This window comes from Boleophthalmus pectinirostris, unplaced genomic scaffold, assembly GCF_026225935.1.
Source record: "Boleophthalmus pectinirostris isolate CB_2022bp ecotype Guang Dong unplaced genomic scaffold, ASM2622593v1 HiC_scaffold_21, whole genome shotgun sequence".
Taxonomy (NCBI): domain Eukaryota; kingdom Metazoa; phylum Chordata; class Actinopteri; order Gobiiformes; family Gobiidae; genus Boleophthalmus; species Boleophthalmus pectinirostris.
This window is the reverse complement of record NW_026571175.1, coordinates 17,627,709-17,645,349: the sequence shown is the minus strand read 5'-3', so window position 1 is coordinate 17,645,349 and position 17,641 is coordinate 17,627,709. Positions and strand designations below refer to the sequence as shown.

Genomic DNA, 17,641 nt, shown 5'->3' with positions numbered 1-17,641 from the left:
AATACTCGTCTGGCAACACTTCAAAGGGCCGAGCGAGAATGGCTGGTGTACTGCAGTGGAGAGGGGAGAGAGAGAGGGAGCAGAGATGTTACATAAAGACGAAAAGATTGCCGGATTACACCCACCACTTCCTCACCAAGCCACAAATACAAACATGCTCCGACAAAGATGTATACAGGGAAGTTGTGACTGCAGTGGCGCTGGAGAGTGGGAGAAAGAGAGAAAACATCAATTGTAGTTGTACAAACATAGGCTTTGGTCCTGATTTTATTATTCATTTATTCAGGTATAATGTTTATGTAGGAAGATGGCCAATACATAGCTTTTTACATGTTCTCTGTGCACCGTAACAGCACAGGCGTATGTGGAATTTGTTGTACATGAGCTATTTTGAACATATCTTTTAGTTTTCTTCACTCTTTGCAAAATATTCAAAAATATGTACGTATAATCTCCTTCAGAAGGGCCTGGCGGCATTTTTGTGGTGGTATTTTTGCAAGACGAAGCATTTGCAATTAAAATACATTTACTTGGCACTACAAATTAGTCTGCGCTCAATGGCGGCTAATTCTTTCAAATCTAATTTATTTGGTACTTTTGAAAATTAAAAGCTCGATTTAGGGATTTTATTTTAACAATGTTGTTGCACGACTGTGTGGCTCAGTGGCAAGACTGTAATTAGAATTAGACCAATATATCCAGCTGATATTTGGACTTTTTAGTGTCAACCTTAAATCTCCAGGGCATACACACAAAGCCTTATTTGAACACTTTACTGCAAGGAGAAAATTGCACAAAACTGATATCTTAAAGGTGCATTGTGTAACTTTTCTGGTGGAAGGTCGGTCAGTTGTTTCTCTGTGGAGAGGTTATTTCTCTGAAACGTTCCACAGTATGGTATTTAACATTTCTATCTTCATGGAGACCAACCCAGACCAAGTTACAGGTCAGATCTGTGGAGAGGCACCCTCGCTCACAGTCAGAATGCTTGTTTTTGTAGTATCTTTGAGCAGTAAAACTACTTGTAATTTTAAGTAAAGTAGAGTTGTTTGTCATACTGTGGAACACTCCAGGCAGAGCAATAACATATCCATAGAAACAAACCTCCAACCAAAAAATTACAGAGTGCACCTTTGAAAGTTTGCAGTAAAACTTGGGGGAAGTTTGTAGTAAATATAAATGACAATTTAGGGAAAATAATCAAAGTCTGCTCCACATATCGGTCAAAAAATATCGTCAGAACTTATTGGCCAACAGTTTCTCTGGCCTCTAACAGTCGGCATCAGCCATGAAAAAAACCTATCAGTGGATGCACATGCAGAGCTCAGTTTTTACACCTGCTCCTGATCTAGTTTTGTATTTTGTATCTCTTTATAAGTGTTATACTGCTAATACCTCATTGGTGGCCCTGGATCTCCACGTGCTACTTCTTACAGAATAAAACAAATACAACAGAATGCATTTTTCGTCTTTAGTCTAAGATATTCTAATGTGCTGTTTCTTGGTGTGTAACCCCCACTGGCCTGGGTCTCCCTCCACAAAACCCCTGACTGCATCACTTACATGCTCACATGAATTCAATCTTTACCATTTAGCTGCAGTGTTGCGTCAACACTTTTTTCTGCTTTGCCCAGTTTTTATCCAACTCCTCAGGACCTAATCCTATTAACTTCACCATTCCTTTGTGTGATATATATATATATATATATATATATATATATGTGTGTGTGTGTGTGTGTGTGTGTGTGTGTGTGTGTGTGTGTGTGTGTGTGTGTGTGTGTGTGTGTGTATGTGTGTCTTGAATATTGCCTGTATGAACTTTAATCACTTTGAAGTATTGCTTTTTAACTAGATACAATATATATATTTAATATATTGCATACATCAATCATTCTTGATCACACTAAAAGCTCACACATTATCATTGCGCTGCTGAGTGACTAGCATGGATTTGGCAGTAAAACGTATACTTTGTCTTTTAAATGAGTTTACTAAGTCAGAATTTTATTTAATTTACATAAGATTTAAATTTGTTTTTAGGGACAAATTATGAATCAACATCATGAGTAAATATATCTCAAACAGTTGAAAATCAGGGGCAAATGAACCATATGGACAGTGGTGATGGACCAACATTTAGAAATATTTACTTAAATTGTTGATAACAACATACCTGGAGTTGTGTTTTGTTCCATTCACACATGTTTAAGTAATACTTATTAGTTTGTCTACACCTCCAAAGCTCAAAATGCTTTGTTCTACCCCAAGATGCCATGAAGCTGTTAGTTTTCCAGTTAACAGCTACATTTCTTCTTTTGTTCAGTAGAGAGAGACAATTCCATGTTTGAAATTATCCAAATGATTTTAGTGAAGGTGCATGAATTTAAAAAACACAGTGGAGCATTGCCTTTATTACAACATGGCCTCACAAGCTGGAACAGAGCATTTTGAGATCTGGAGAGACAGACTAATAACAAAGGATTACTCAAACATGTGTGAATGGAACAAAACACAACTCAAGGATATTTTTGATTAAGTTTTTTGTTTGAGAGAATAACACAGCTTAAATATGCCGGATTTGTGTAGCAAGGAAACTGTTGAAAATCAGCGACAAAAGGCCAATATGGACAGTGACACTTACAAATATTTCCTTCTTAAATTGTTCATTATTGCATGTATATTTGATGTTTTTGTCTCATGAAATGTCGATATATTTCTTCAAAGTTTGAAACTGTTTATATAGTGATGAAGAGAAATTAATTTAGTGATGGATGGCTGAGAGGCCTATGTAGCGTGGAATAGAACAGGCAGACACAACAAGTGCAGTATTCATCATAACAAGGCTATACCAATGACAGAACATATGCTGCCTCAGGGCCGTCTCCAGAATGATTATTTTCTCTGGCCACTGTTTTCCTCAAAGTATTGCTATTGATTTCAAGAAGAGTTGTTTTGTAAAGTGCTTTCAAGCAGTTTTCTCAATACTTTTTTCATCCAAATTTTATGCATCTTTTCTTCCTTCACATTTCTGCACTGTCACTGCCTCCCTCTCCGTACAATATATCTTGAGAGAAATAGAAAACTGTCCTGCCAGGGGTACGTGAAAACCAATAAGCCTCTTTTTCTCACTGTTTCTAGAATAAAGTCCAAACTCCCTCCATGGCCGTTTCACTGTTTGGTTGGTTTTATTTGACACCTCAGTGGAAAAAAATGGCCTCTGTGTTGTTTTTCAGTTATTTTGTTTCAGTTTGATAAAATTTATAGTACTAGTAGTAGTAGCAGTTGTGGTTGTTGTATTAGTTGAAGTATTAGTCTTTACAGTAGTATAAATATCCATGGTATTTCTACTTGTAGTATTTGTAGAAGTAGTAGCAACATTAGTACTAGTAGTAGCACTTGTAGCAGTATAGCAGTTGTAGCAGTTGTTGTTGTATTATATCGACTATCGGTCAATATATGCATTTTAGTTGCAACAGTCTTCATAGTCGTAATGGTACTTGTGGTATCTGTACTTGTAGTATTTGTACCAGTAATAGTCATTTTTTGTATGCAGTGCCCAACTTTTTTTCTGAACTGGACTTGATGTTGGTGTGGATGTATAAAGGCTACAACATGGGCCAGTGTTTGTCCGGGCAGCCAACAGATGGTGACATTTTAGAGTGTGTTTTTTTTTTCTTCTCACTCTGACAACCCGAGTGTAAAGACGTAGTGTGGGTGTACTGAGTTTCCAGGGTCAAACATGACATGCTCCCACTGAGCTGCAGTGCTGCTACTTTGCATAAAGCTGGCCATCTTGTATCCAAGTCCTCCAGGGAGAGCTCAAAGGTGGAACAAAAGGCCTACTAATGACTAAACAGCCACTCCAGTCAGTGTGTGGTGAATGCACAATTAAATCAGGGGTGTTTGTGCAGTTTGCCTAAATCCAAATATTTGTACTACACTGGTACAGTACATACTATTTGCTATGGATAAAATATGGTAATTGGTCTAATGGTGAATCAAACAAGACATTATACAAAACCTGATGAGCTCCATTCAATCCATGGCCATACCAGCTCGTCAAAGCCTGATCTCATCAGATCTCAGAAGCTAAGCAAGGCCGGGCCTAGGTAGAACTTGGATGGGAGACCACTGGGAAAATCAGATGCCACAGTGGGGGTCGCAAAAGCTGTTGTTGTGTCCGTAGGCAAGACACTTCACCGACATTGTCTAGTATGAAAGTGGTGCGTGTGTGTGAGTGATGGTGGTGGTTGGAGGGGCCGATGGGGCAGATTGGCAGCCTCGCTTCTGTCAGTTCTGTCAGGCTACAGTAGTAGTTTACCGCCACTGAGTGTGGAGTGAATGAATAATGAACTGTGAAGTGCTTTGGGTATCTTGAAAGGCGCTATATAAATGCAATGAATTCATAATAATATTTTTTTTAAATCCTGAAAAAAAACTATATCTTGTGTGTCTGATCATGCTCAAAAATCAAAAATTGCGATTCAAAAACTAATGCATGTGTGTGTTAGCGTAGTACTTGTTATGAGTAGTGGCATGATGACAGAACTCTACTCTGGCCTCTGAAAGTTGTGAAAAGCATGTATAAATAGGTAGCTATTTTGTATTGGTAATGTGGGGAAATACTTTGGTTTAACATGAATTAGGTCTGTTTCACGGTTTTTAAGGGAAAAAAAAAGTTCAGCACCACAAGTTTAAAGTTGATGCAGATATACACACATTTCACATACACATTTGAACAGTGAATACAAGACATCCTATAGGGGCAGTTCATGCCTGCATGGAACCACACATGGACTCCACAGAGGGCATCCGAGGTAATATTGGTGTCCAACTGTCAGAGCTACAGTCCTCTTGCTGTGACCCAGCAGTTTAAACGACTCTGCCACAGCTCAAAACTATGGTTGGTTCAAACTATGTGATCCTGATTTCATCTGGTGACAGATATATAGAATATGAATAAACAAAACAAATGGAAGAGGTTTTGGGTGTAATACATAATCTAATCTTGCAATTTTCTAATCATAATCCATCAGTCTTCCCCTTTTCTACAAATCAATATGGAAATGTATTATTTCAGGTTGGGAACATTTTGAATAATAGTTGCTCATGGTTAGAAATTATTTGAAAGCTATTTAGTCATCGCCTTCTTGGTTCAACAGTTTTGTGATTTAGTGTATTGAAAAAGTGCTTGGCTTGAGGTGCAAGTATTAATGACAAAGAGTCTGATAAATGGCCTGCAATTTTCTCTGAGAACTATGCAATGACGTAAAATCCACAATATATTTTCATATCACTAATGACATTCTGTTTGTTTATTGTGGATGATGACAACTCAATTGAGAGTGATGGCAAGATAACTGCATTTTACGATCTCACAAAATAGCCTTGTGATATTGGTGGGCATGTTGCTATCCAATCAGCATGCATATTCTGTGTCTCAGTCCAGATTATGGATGTTATGGATCTTATGTTGAGGAAATTGCAGTTATAATGTCACCGTCACTGATGTTTAGGAGACGCTTTTCATTGGACCATAAAATGCCCTTGTTGTCTTCTCCAGATTGAAGTTTGTGAAATGGGACTTTTTGGGGACTGTGTCAGCTATAATTGAATAGATTCATGCTATACTGGTCAGAGAAGTATAGCACTGACTAAATCAAATGATAGGCCTATTTGGCTTGATTTGTGATAGAAATGTGTAATGACTCAAGATGTAATCCAGATGATGGGCCAATTTTATAAATGCTTATTCGTCTATATGTGCTGATCAAGTGAATTAAAACTGAAAATAAATTCTGTATCAATTTATGGATTCACTTTGTGTCAGCATAACAATATTTCATTTTTTCATTATTTTCTTTTCAAAGTGGGGTCTTATACGCCCCATATGGGGGAAAAAATCTACCCAAACATTAAAACTGGTCACATTATTTTATTAAAGTTTTACACAAAATGAAGAGGAGTTCTATAGGGAAAATTATAAATACATTGATCATACATTGTTTGAGACCATTTCTATCATCAAATAATTCCAATTTTAAAAATACACAATCAAAGATACCCCTAATCTTATATACAGTGATCTGATTATGATTTATGGTCTCAACTGCTCAGGATTCACTAAGTTTACATTCTCAAAGCAAGTGTAGTGTGCTTTCTATTTGATGACATTAAATTAAATCGAGTTTTGCCCCTGTGTGGATATGTAAAACTGTGTAAAACTATGGCTTATGAAATCAAATATACAATTGTGTTTGTCATTTATGGATTTGACACTTGCAGCTTGTTCTTCATCAGTGTACTATATGTCACATCTGACAGACCTCTCTGTATATGAAAGCTCTGCCTACGTGTACATTCTAGTGTGTGTTAGGTGTGGGCCATAGCTGGAAGTCTAAATGCCCTTTCCTGTGATGGAGGGATTTCAAGGCACTGTCTCTATACGCAGCATGGTTTCCTCCCAGCTTGACTGCCATTTGTGAATAACTGATAAGGCTACACAACAAGCTCTCTGCTTAATAAAGGACAGAATGAGCTGTGACTCCCTCAAATGTCAACTCAGTATTTAAAAGATGCTCCAGATCTTATTAATGAGAAATCTAAGAGCTCACGTGGATGTGGAGATGCTTGGCAGATAAAGAGATTTCAAAATGGCCTACGTCAGTGTCTGCACATGATTTGATCAAGCATTTATTTTCTTTTAACTATCAGAAAAATGTTCCTACATTATTGCTGCTTGTTTGCAATATGCAGAGTGACAATGTGCTGACCCTGTGTGTAAGGTGGGTCTCAGAAATGGCACCTCTGAGATGACTGGGCGCTATGCCTTTTGTTCCAGTCCTGATGTGTGGTGTTTGAGGACAAAGCCAAAGACACTGGCGTAACAACGGGGTGATGGTGCAGGTTTATGTTGAGCTAAAGTCCTGCTGTTTTAGTGCAGATTTGGCAGTCACTGTGCTGCAGTATTTGTTCATTTGACGAGCAGCTTTCATGCAACGCACAGACTGAGGCCTCACCTAATGCAAGGGCATTGTGTTGTATATCTTATATGTTTTGGCTATATCTTTTTGTATTATTCCTGAACATATGTTTTCTTATTGACTGAGGGTTTCACTTTCTGGCTGTATTCAGGCTTTTCTAGCCCCATGGAGTGTAATCAAATTGGCAATAGTTCCCTTTGCCTTTGCTACAGCAGAGAGCTTACAGTCTCCCACTGTGTGGGAGACACAGATACAAACACTCATTCAGTCGGGTGTCTATTTAAATGCTGATTTACTGTGGAATAGTGGGCCTGGACTTGAGTCAGTCAGTGTGCAGTGGTTTGCAGTGCTGTGGACATGTGCACTGTAACATGGTTAGAGCTGGAATAATGAAGCAGTCCCATCTTGGATGTGTTTTGCATGAAGCGCACAGGCGCGACTGGATCAGATGAGTCAGATTGTCACTAGTGCTTTAAAGTGTCCAGGAGGAAGCCTGAGGAAAGGAAGAGACAACAAAGAAGCATACATATTTCCCATCCTGACTGATAACATTAATGTCAAGGTGCAGCAGAACAGAAGACATCAAAGCTAATGAATATGTATGTGTGCCCACAGTAAAGTGCTGTTTTAGACTGAAGTGGGACAGAATGGCCTCATGAAGACAGCACTTTAGGGCCTTGTCTTACACAGGCTGTGACTCTATGAATATTCAGTGTTCATTGTCCCAAAAACAATTTGCTCAACACTCCCAGGCTCTTGATACATTCATTATACTAGTATGTCTGCAAGAATGTACCTGAGCTTGGGCAAGTCCATAATGCAGCTGTCCAGTGGGAAGAACTCCAATTTAGGACATGAAGAAACACTTTTGGGCACAATTTCAAATTTAGCTCAGTATCTGGGAGGAACATGTGAATTTATTTCAGCACCAAAAACACAGAATCATCTACAATGTATTTTCCCCAACGTAGCAGCATCTCATTAGTAAGCTGTATACACCCAGATCTCATGTTGGAGGTATTGGAGCCTTTATAGTGACAGAATATAACCTCTTCATATGGAGCAAATGGCGTTGTGTCCTTGAGCGTATTTCACAATATGCTACATTAGTCTTCCCTCAACCCAAGTCTTCCATGCATTTGTCAAAGTGTCAGAGCGGCCGCCACAGCCCTGTTTAAACCCTCTTCACGTCACACGTTCCATGAGAAAAATCGCAGATGAGAACTGTGTGCAACCCCAATCTCTGACAACAGACAAAAGACAAGTTGAAAAAGCTACCACAAGCCAAGAAAAATACATTTCCAGGTCAGGTGATGCTGCGTTGCCATGGCTACACATTTCACAGTTACCATAGATGATGTTACTGTTGATTAGCATTATAAAGTGTGATTTAAGTGTAGGTTTAAAAGGGATGCTTTGTGTCAGCCTTGATTTCAATTCAGTGTCACTCCATTGCCCATTCATTTAGTTGCTTTTTCGATTCTGGTTTGTGAATGATTCGAGTCACTGTTTTTTTTGTTCTGTTTTTTTTTTTTCCACAGTGCCGATGACACATAGCTGACTAATAGGCATTCATCACATTCACTTACACCAAATGTGCTTTTTTATTCTTAAAAGGGCATTACATATTTGTTTTTTAGTTTTAGGTGGAGGGTCTGAAACCTTTTATCCTTGGAGATGTTGTTTTGCCCAGAATGTTGCACAGAATGTGATAAATCTAAGCAATCTCCATGGAGACACACAGGTAACATGGCAGTTAAAACATATGTAAATTAATGGCTGACATCATACTCCCTTAGTGAAATAAAGAGTTTAATATTATACTTTACAAAGCAGTTATGAGACAAACAGTCCCTCCTCCAGAAAACCTGTGCATATTTAATTACATTTATTCGGCATTTCTTTTTTAAGATCACTCAAACCTCGACAATCACCCATTAAACCATACATAGCTGCATATTATTCTAAATCACAAATTGACCTCTCCGTATTTTCTCCCCAGCAGTGCTCTGTTGTGTGCAGCTCAAAAGCCCTCCATCTTGCTTTCATGTGCTTTTACGTGTCATTATAGGCTGCCACGGTAAGCCCAAGTGCCTCTCTCTGCCCTGCCGTGCGCACTCACCTCTTGACACAGTCCCCTTGCCCCCCCTCCCCTCCTCCTCCTCTTCCTCTTACCTAGTGCCCAGTGGAAGTAATGCCTGCTTCTGTCGCTCCTCAGCCCACCTCCATAAATCCAGTGTGCTGCTGGCGACCACCGAGTTTCATTAACCTAAGCCGTGGGAAGCACAGGTGCATAACAATTGGACATGTGAATAATACTGGGAAATAGGCGTAGGATAGGAGAGATTGTATCGTAGGTTATCGCATCTGTGCAGTTGTCCATTCTTAAGGCTCGTTCAGATGTTTTTTTCCTGCAGTGAAACCTTCTTTAACCTTGCACATGTGTCAATAAGAAATGCATGTTATAGTGTTTTTATTCCACTAGCACGACTTGTATTTCTACTATTATAACAAGCAAATAGTATTAGGTTAGGCTGTCATTGGTAGAATGTAGTCAAAACAGTATGCTTCAGAAAATAATCCAATAATAAATACACAAAGAAAAAATAATAATAATTCACTCAACAATTTGAAAACATACCCTTCAAAAAAAAACAAACAAACAAATAAAATCTTTATATTGTAGAATTCTTGCAAATAGGCTAAAGAGTCACCCCACTTTTTAACTTCTAACTTTCCTGTTCCAATAAAACTTTGCACTACTCACAAAACCCATATTTTAATTATCACCGCCTAATGGAGCCTAAGTGTTCTGAAATTATGTTATTATCATCCAACATTTAAGCAAGGCTATGGTAATAAAAAGGTATTTTTTCAACCATAAAGAATATCTTTCCATAAATGTCACCTTGAGCATTTCTGTGAATATCACTGCACTGAGACATATTTTAGAGAAAAGTGGTGGTGTCCTTTTATAGTGTAGCATTTTAAGACTGCAATTTCAAATTCCTTACATCTTTTCGTATTAGAATCAGACCTCTTCAGAACAATAGAACATATTTATTTAAAACTATTTAGACTCCAATTGTATTCTTTACATTGATGATATGTTTATTTTAACCGTTGCATTGTGTGAGTTGAAATGATGCTGTTTCTGGACCCTTGCTGTGTCGGTGATGGTAATAGTTTGCCAGAGCCTCAGGGGAGCGACTCAGCGGGCAGCGCGGTGTGTTCTGTGTGTGAGTGCGCATGTGTGTGTGAGCGTGCACATATCAGCGGGGAAAGGGTAGAGCAGGCCCACAGTGCATGTCTCAACAGCCAAGTCATCAACCCTTTTAATCCAGCCCAGCAGGGAGGTGTTTGTGCTTTTGACTGGGGGTGTGTGGGGCAGGAAGAGTTCACCTAAAACTGGTGTCTCTAAGTGCAATGGTATCAGAAAAGGTGAGCAAGAAATAATGCCAAGTGGTGCACAAGATAAAAGCATACCCTGTTACACTGTTGTTGAGTGCCCCAAGTCACTTTTCTGGTGGAGAGTCTGATACGTGCTTGTCTCCATGCATATATTTCCTTGCCTGGAATATCTCACAGTAAGGCATTGAAGTTATCTACCTTGTATTTATTTGAGTACAGCTGTTAATTGCTAAAAATACATAGAAAAACATAGATGTTACTTGAGGTCCCCTCTCCACTGATCTGACTTACAACTAGGCCCTTACATTACATACAAAGAAATTACATTTCAGTGGACACAAGCAGGTGGCGGACCTCAAACAGAAAACTTACATGAGTCACTCATTAAAGTCAGAAAATGTACTTTCCTTTGATTTCAGATTGCTTATATTTTGGTTAGTTTGGTTAGCCTATTGTAACTACAGTACAAATACAATCATACAAACAGCCTGCAGCTAAATGTTTCTTTGCAGTAACTTACAATTCCAAAGCCTAGCAATTTAATAGAAGTTCAGTCAGTTGTGCAACAGTGGTTCAGCTGAAGCAGTCCAACTGCAAAGGCCATAGATAAATCTTTTCCTTGCCATTCTCAGCATTTTAGGATAGTCAGTTCTTTCTCTCTCCTGTATTCATGACATTAATGATTGTAAAAAAAAAAAAAAAAAAAAGAGGCTTTTAGAATTGTATAAACAGGTTGGTATAATTACTGTTCATGTGATACCAATTAATATTTTCATTTATGTGACAAATTTAATTATTGAGATGGGTGTAAATATTATTAGATTCTACAAAGCAAATCTTGTACGACCTTTCTTCTTAAGGGTGCATTATGTAAGCGTCCTAGTGGACACTCTGACACATGCATGGAGTTGCTTGCTATTGCTTTGTCAAAAAACAGTGCACTTTTAAATCTTTATCTTCAGATTCACATTGACACTTATTGTTATTTTGCAGAATCTTATCAGCTAGTTTGCTCTCCTTAACTTTCCTTTCTCTCTGTCTTCCTTGTGTCTTTTGCAGGACCAATGTCATAGGATGAACACTGCTGGCGGGGTATGTCTGTCTGTGCTGTCCTCTCTCTTGGCCGTGGCTGGGGCTCTGGCTGCTGTGTACGCCCTCGCTCTCGCTCCTCTCTCTGCTCGGGCAGAGGTGGCTCACGGGCCCACCCACAGCGCCCCCAGCAGCGTGGCAGAGGGACGCTCGCTGCCCCTCACCTCGCCATGTTCCAGCTTGGTCACCGGGGTGCTCTACGGATCATTTTCCTTGAGAGAACTCTTCCCCTCGAGGGCCCCGGGGTGCTCCTGGTCCCTGGAAAACCCCGATCCCACCAAGTATTCCCTCTACCTCCGCTTCACCCGCCATCCCACTATATGTCGGATGCACTCACCTGTGCTTCTCTCCCTGGACCATCACTTACCTAATCAGAGCTGTCCATTACAATTGGAGACTTCTGGGTATAAGGATCATGACATTGTCGAACTATGTGGGAATAAATCTACCATTGAAGGACCTTACTCATTCTTACAGTTTGATAAGAACTTTGTCCAACTTTGTCTAACAAAGCATCCAAGTGGTGATGAACCTCAGGTAACCAAGGAATTGCTAGAGTTGAGACTAGTCGAGGTTTTGCTTATCAATAATGAGAACTCTAGTCAGTTTACATGTGGAGTTCTTTGCCGGTGGTTCGAGGAATGCTTGCGGACGGGGCACAATGGGGACCAGGAAGTGTCTGATGGAGATGGCTGTGGGATGAGCCAGACTGGGTGCATTTGTCCCAACCATAACATCATGGCCCCGGCTGTCCCTCTGCTCCCGGAGACCCCTCACACCTTCAGTAATGGATCTATGGTCCCTGACGACTGCTGTGTTACTGAGCTGCACTCCAACGACGCCATCGCCATAGCACCGAGGGATGTACGGCAAGGTAAGGTTTTGGACTTGTTTATGCACTGAATCAGAAGTGTTCTTGTTATCTAATATTTGGAAAAGGTCAATAGACAAATGCGTTGGTACTTCATGTGGACTGACATCATGACTGACTTGGCAAGTTTAACACATTGACATTTCACTAGCTTTTATTCACCAATGACACAAGCTTCAAAAATCGACAAGAACACTTTCACTTGTTAAGCTGGCCTTTGATTAACCAAGAATTACTTGATAGAGACTTTGTTATGTGTTTTTTTCTTCATTTAATTAAAACGAAGGTCCTTCAGATGAGGTTTCATTCCTTGCATCAGAAGATTTTTGAACACAAGTCAGAATTTTGTCTTTTTGATAATCCCCCTGTGTCCCGCAGAGGCACTGAGTACAGCAGTGTATTTTTGGAAGATCAATCATAACATTTTGTAATATTCTAAGAGCTACATAAGATACATGATTCATCTTTAGCCTCTAATACATTCAGAATATGTCAAATTTCACAAAACATTTGAATAAATGTGGTGTGAAGCTGCTCTATTTGCTTTATAGACCACGGGTTGAGCAATATGTGTCTTTCTTTTTTTTACATTTATATTGTTTTTTCGTCAAAGTCTCCTCAGTTCAAATAATCTCTGAATGGCTGAGTCAGATCATCAACATTTACGCCCTTCTTTGGGTTAATTGTTGTTTAAAACTACAACAGCAAGTGTAGTAAGTATATAATCAATAAGTTTTAGTCTTGGTTCAACCCTGATTTAGACTGAGATAGTCCTGTTGTATATATAGTTTATATTTGTTTTTTTAGATAGTACATGGTATGAAAAGTTTGAGAACTACTGGTCTAAAATATTCAAGTCACAGGAAAACCTCTTTACTTTCTTATCATCTTTACATCTTAAGATTCTGTTGTGGTAAATATTACGTATTGCTCAATAAATACAGTCAAGGAAACCATCTTGTATCTTCAAAGGCAGACACTTCAACCATATGCTGCATTTCAAACATCATATAACTCACACACACCACACAGATACATCTTCTTTAGAGCCTGTCAGACAAAGCCCAGACTTTAAAGTACTAAACGCACAAAGCTTAATTGGACTAATTAGATGCAGGTCCTTCCCTGTGTCACAGTTGGCGTGCTTTCACACACACTAACACACATGCTCACTGCTCCGGGGAGACTCTTACCTTGCTGAAGGGAAGGTTATCTAGCACTGCATTCAATCAGAGCACAAGAGCATTTTATCGTCTAATAAACTCAGGAGGAGAATACAGAAAGAATAACCAGGCTGGTGCAGTCTTTTATCAGTTTGACTTGGCCTGATGTACTTTGGTTGAGACAAAAGCCAAAAGGAGAGCACTGCTGTAAATTGATGTTAAGGGTCAGGGTGATCGTAAAGCTATGCCAGCCAAGGGAGGGCTTTCGCTTCTGGCTACCTTTTGAGAAAAACATCCGTATTTTGCAGGGCTGGAGGTCTTAAATGTGCACCGTGTAACTTTTCTTGCGGAGGATGCACCAACTGCTTGTCTCCATGGAGCTGTTATTGCTTTGTCTGGGATGTACCACTGTAAAACATTAAACTCATCGATGTCCACAAAGATGAGCAGAAACAAAAGTAGGCTCAGATACAGGTCAGATCTGTGGAAAGACATCTCATTGCATCCTGAGAATGCCTATTTGTCATGATATTTTAAGCAATAAAAATATCAGTAATTGCATAATAGCCAAGTTGACTACTGTAGTATTGACTGACTTGGCAGTTTAACACATTGTTGACATTTCACACATATGTAGCCCCTGAAGCAGCACACTTCAATGTACATGATATGTGTACATAACTAACCCACAAGCTGAATTTTAAGAAAATGCACACACACACACATCTAACCACCTTGCCACTCCAAAACAAATATTTGTAAACAGGACACAAAATGAGTTACCAAAAATAATTTGATGTAATACTTCTGTACTTGTTTCTCACCATCCCTGTTCATTCAGCTGGTGTTTCCACTGTGTAAATGAGTTTGATAATGAGCACTTTGATATTTGCAGTTGTTGAATTCAAAGTCAAATCTATTTTAGATTATTAATCAAAGGAACAAACATTCATTAACAGGATATATTCGGCCCCGGGTGATTCTGTGCTGTTTTTGATTACTCTGTCTCACCACAGAAAAATTGCCCATTAGAATTTTAATCACATCTGATGCTTTACCTTGAAATGCAATAGCTTTTTCTGCAACTTTGACAATGGCTTCAAATGGCACATCATGAAAAATATATGTCTTACTTTTAGAGACTGTTAGAGCATATATAGCATCAAAATGAAAGCGCTGTCATCTCTTCTGATAGGGAATGATGCAAGGCAAAGAAACTACATACACACAAGATCCAAGCTTTGACCGTGTTGTAAACCAAAGCATGGTACAAGAAGTAGTTAAGTTCAAAGTTTTATTTGTAACTGTGGTATGGAAAAACCTTGTGCTATTGTGCAGTATTATTATTGTTATGTTGTTGTTACCGATGCTAGCTACCAAGAAATTACCCAAGGTTCGTCGTGATATACACAGTCATGTCACCTCATCACCTCCACTGAAGTAATGATCTTGAGACTCTGTACAATGGTTGAAGTACTTTCTTTCTTATCCTATATAATGCCACAAAATGAATACTATGAAGAAAATATACCTTTGACAGCTTTTTGAACCTATCCACATAAAGAACGTGTAGCATTATCTGTTCTGTTGATACTTTGCTGTGATATCACACAGGGGGGCTTCTGCTTGTATTTTTATGAGGAATTGTTCAGAAGTTACCATGCTCATATTATTATTAAGATTGTCTGAAAACTTAAAAATACAAAATTGATTTAAACAACACATTTTCAGGAGCCTGTGATCAGTACAAATGTTCATTCATTCATTGTTTAGAGTAGGATGACCAGACGTCCCTATTTACCCAGTTTTTTGTATCCTCTGTCGCAGCAGACTTGTCCAAAACAACTGATTTGTCCCAGTTTTGTACAAGAAATGTCACTATTTTTAACCAATTTGATCCCTGCCAATAGTGAAGAGAGGCATATGCTGACATCTGTTCAGGTAAAATACAGAAAAGCTGCTTAAAAAATGAACAAAACATAGAGAAAATGTGACTATACTGAGTCACATGTTAATAATGAACGGGCCCGGTGCAGAACAATTTTCCTTAATTACGCACTCATTTCACAGTTTTAGTATTACCAGCCACCCCGAACTGGAGTGTCCTAGTTTTTGATTTTGAAAATCTGGTCACCCTAGTTTAGAGGGACTTAAAGTTTATCAGCACAAATCAGCTCATCTATTGTAGTTCCAGCTAAATCAGTTCTTTATGGCCAGATTGTGTGAAAACAAAACTCAACTTAAAGTCTAACTTCAGTACAGAGTTTCACAACCCCAGGGAATGTTGATGCCACCAGATGCAAAGTATCATTAATCTCACATAAATTCGCATTGTTTATTCACAATGGCATAAAAAATGGTGGTATCATTCACATATGCTTGAAAAGTTAAAGTGAAAGTTGTAAGTGAAAACATTAGCAGAATTTTTTTGGTCGATTTCTTTTACAAAATAGTGCCTCATCCATATTAAAATCGGCCTCCTTTAGATTTTTACTAAAATTTAAGATAGTGAAAGCAGCATGAGTATGACTGAGTAGACTCTTGTATTCCCACGTATCTCCCCAGTGTTATCCATCTGCATATTAATATCTGATTTATCCCCATGTATTCATACGCACGTCTTAATGTTTTCACTTTGGACATGTCTTTTGTGCTGGGGCCTACAATGTGGAGTTAACACCATTGTTCTCAATCATTCATGGGCAAATTACACCATCCTCCGTGTGCCTTCTCATCCATCACGCTGCAGTAACCACTCTGGCTGTCCTTTAATTTAATTAGTTGCCTTGCATGCATTAACTTTGATGTGTAATGTGGAAGCTTTGCTCAGTAATTTGTCTGAGCCACAGTCAAGTTTCTCCTCTGGAACCAATAACGGATTTATAGTGAGATGGAGCAGGCAAAGCTTATATATGGTGGGATTTCTATGGTTAAATGACTATGTAAATATTTATTTAATCCATGTCACTAAATTGCCCATTGCATTGCTGCTAGCATGTTTCATATTGTAAAATGTTTAATTAAAAAAGGAGCGACAGTGGCTCAGTTGGTCAGAATGTTTGCCCACTGGTTGCTGGTTTGAATCCCACTGTCGATATACTCATCAGTGGTTGAGCGGTCAGGTCCACTGATCTACAGGTTGATGGTGCGATTCCAGCTCCCATGAATGTTGATGTTGTGTGCTTGGGCAAGACACTTAACCCACCATGCCCCTGGTGTCTGCCTACATTGAATGGGTGAGTGGTTCCCTGCTGTAAAGCTCTTTGAACACCTTGAAGATTGAAACGTGTTATACAGAAATCTGACCATTTGCGATTTGAATTTTTATACAATTTTCAAACTGCAAAAGGAAGAAGTATGTATTTAATCTATCAATGCTATATGCTCTTCAAAACCTTTGCCACATTACTAGTACTCACATGGATGTATTTTGGGGCAACAAAGTGAAGCTGGTTTGAAATGTTAATGCCTGCTCGATTGTGATCAATAAAATACTTTGTTGTCAAGGCTATTTTGGCAATAGCCAAAAAAAACATCCTTACAAGAATAAAATCGGCATACCCCACCGTTCAGTTGAAGTTATGAGCCTTATTTAGCGCAAACAAAAACACACAATGTTCTTGTATTTAATCCAATCCATGAAGCACATACCCCAGCTGTTTGTTACCGCAGCACAATACATTTGGCCTCATATCTACAGCTCTGTTGAGGTTAGTGGGACTCATCTATCATGCTACTCATATAGACTATGCACAAGCAGTTCTGCTCCACTAAATCAACTCAACATACAATACATACGGCACACTGCTTTCATGTGCATAGAAATGGTAGTAAGTATAAAATATGGTATTACTTGTTCCCCAAGTAAATTAGCTTGGGCCCTAGTCACAGCACATTGAGGTCAAGGTTGTGTTGTGTTTACAGAGCAGTTGTTGCAGCAATGGCAAAACTACCAGTGTCTCACCACAGTCTGAAAAAAAAAGAGTTAGAGAGTTAGAGAATTCTGTTCCCATTTTAGGGCAGTGAGCAAAGTAACCCCTTCTGTACATTCTTGTTTACAATTGTAGAAGGTTGGGCTTGCTCCAGCCAGCAACAAAGGGCCATAGGTGGAGAATAACCACATC

The 17,641-nt window shown here is 39.0% G+C and overlaps 1 protein-coding gene across 1 annotated transcript in view; it reads left to right on the top strand.

The window, feature by feature from the left end:
* Nucleotides 1–11,468: 11,468 nt before the first annotated feature.
* Nucleotides 11,469–17,641, top strand: part of adgrb2 (adhesion G protein-coupled receptor B2) — a 198,544-nt gene continuing 192,371 nt past the window's right edge. The window contains exon 1 of the mRNA XM_055157617.1: nt 11,469–12,357. Within this exon, the coding sequence (XP_055013592.1) occupies nt 11,469–12,357 (889 nt within the window). The remainder of the gene's footprint in view (nt 12,358–17,641) is intronic.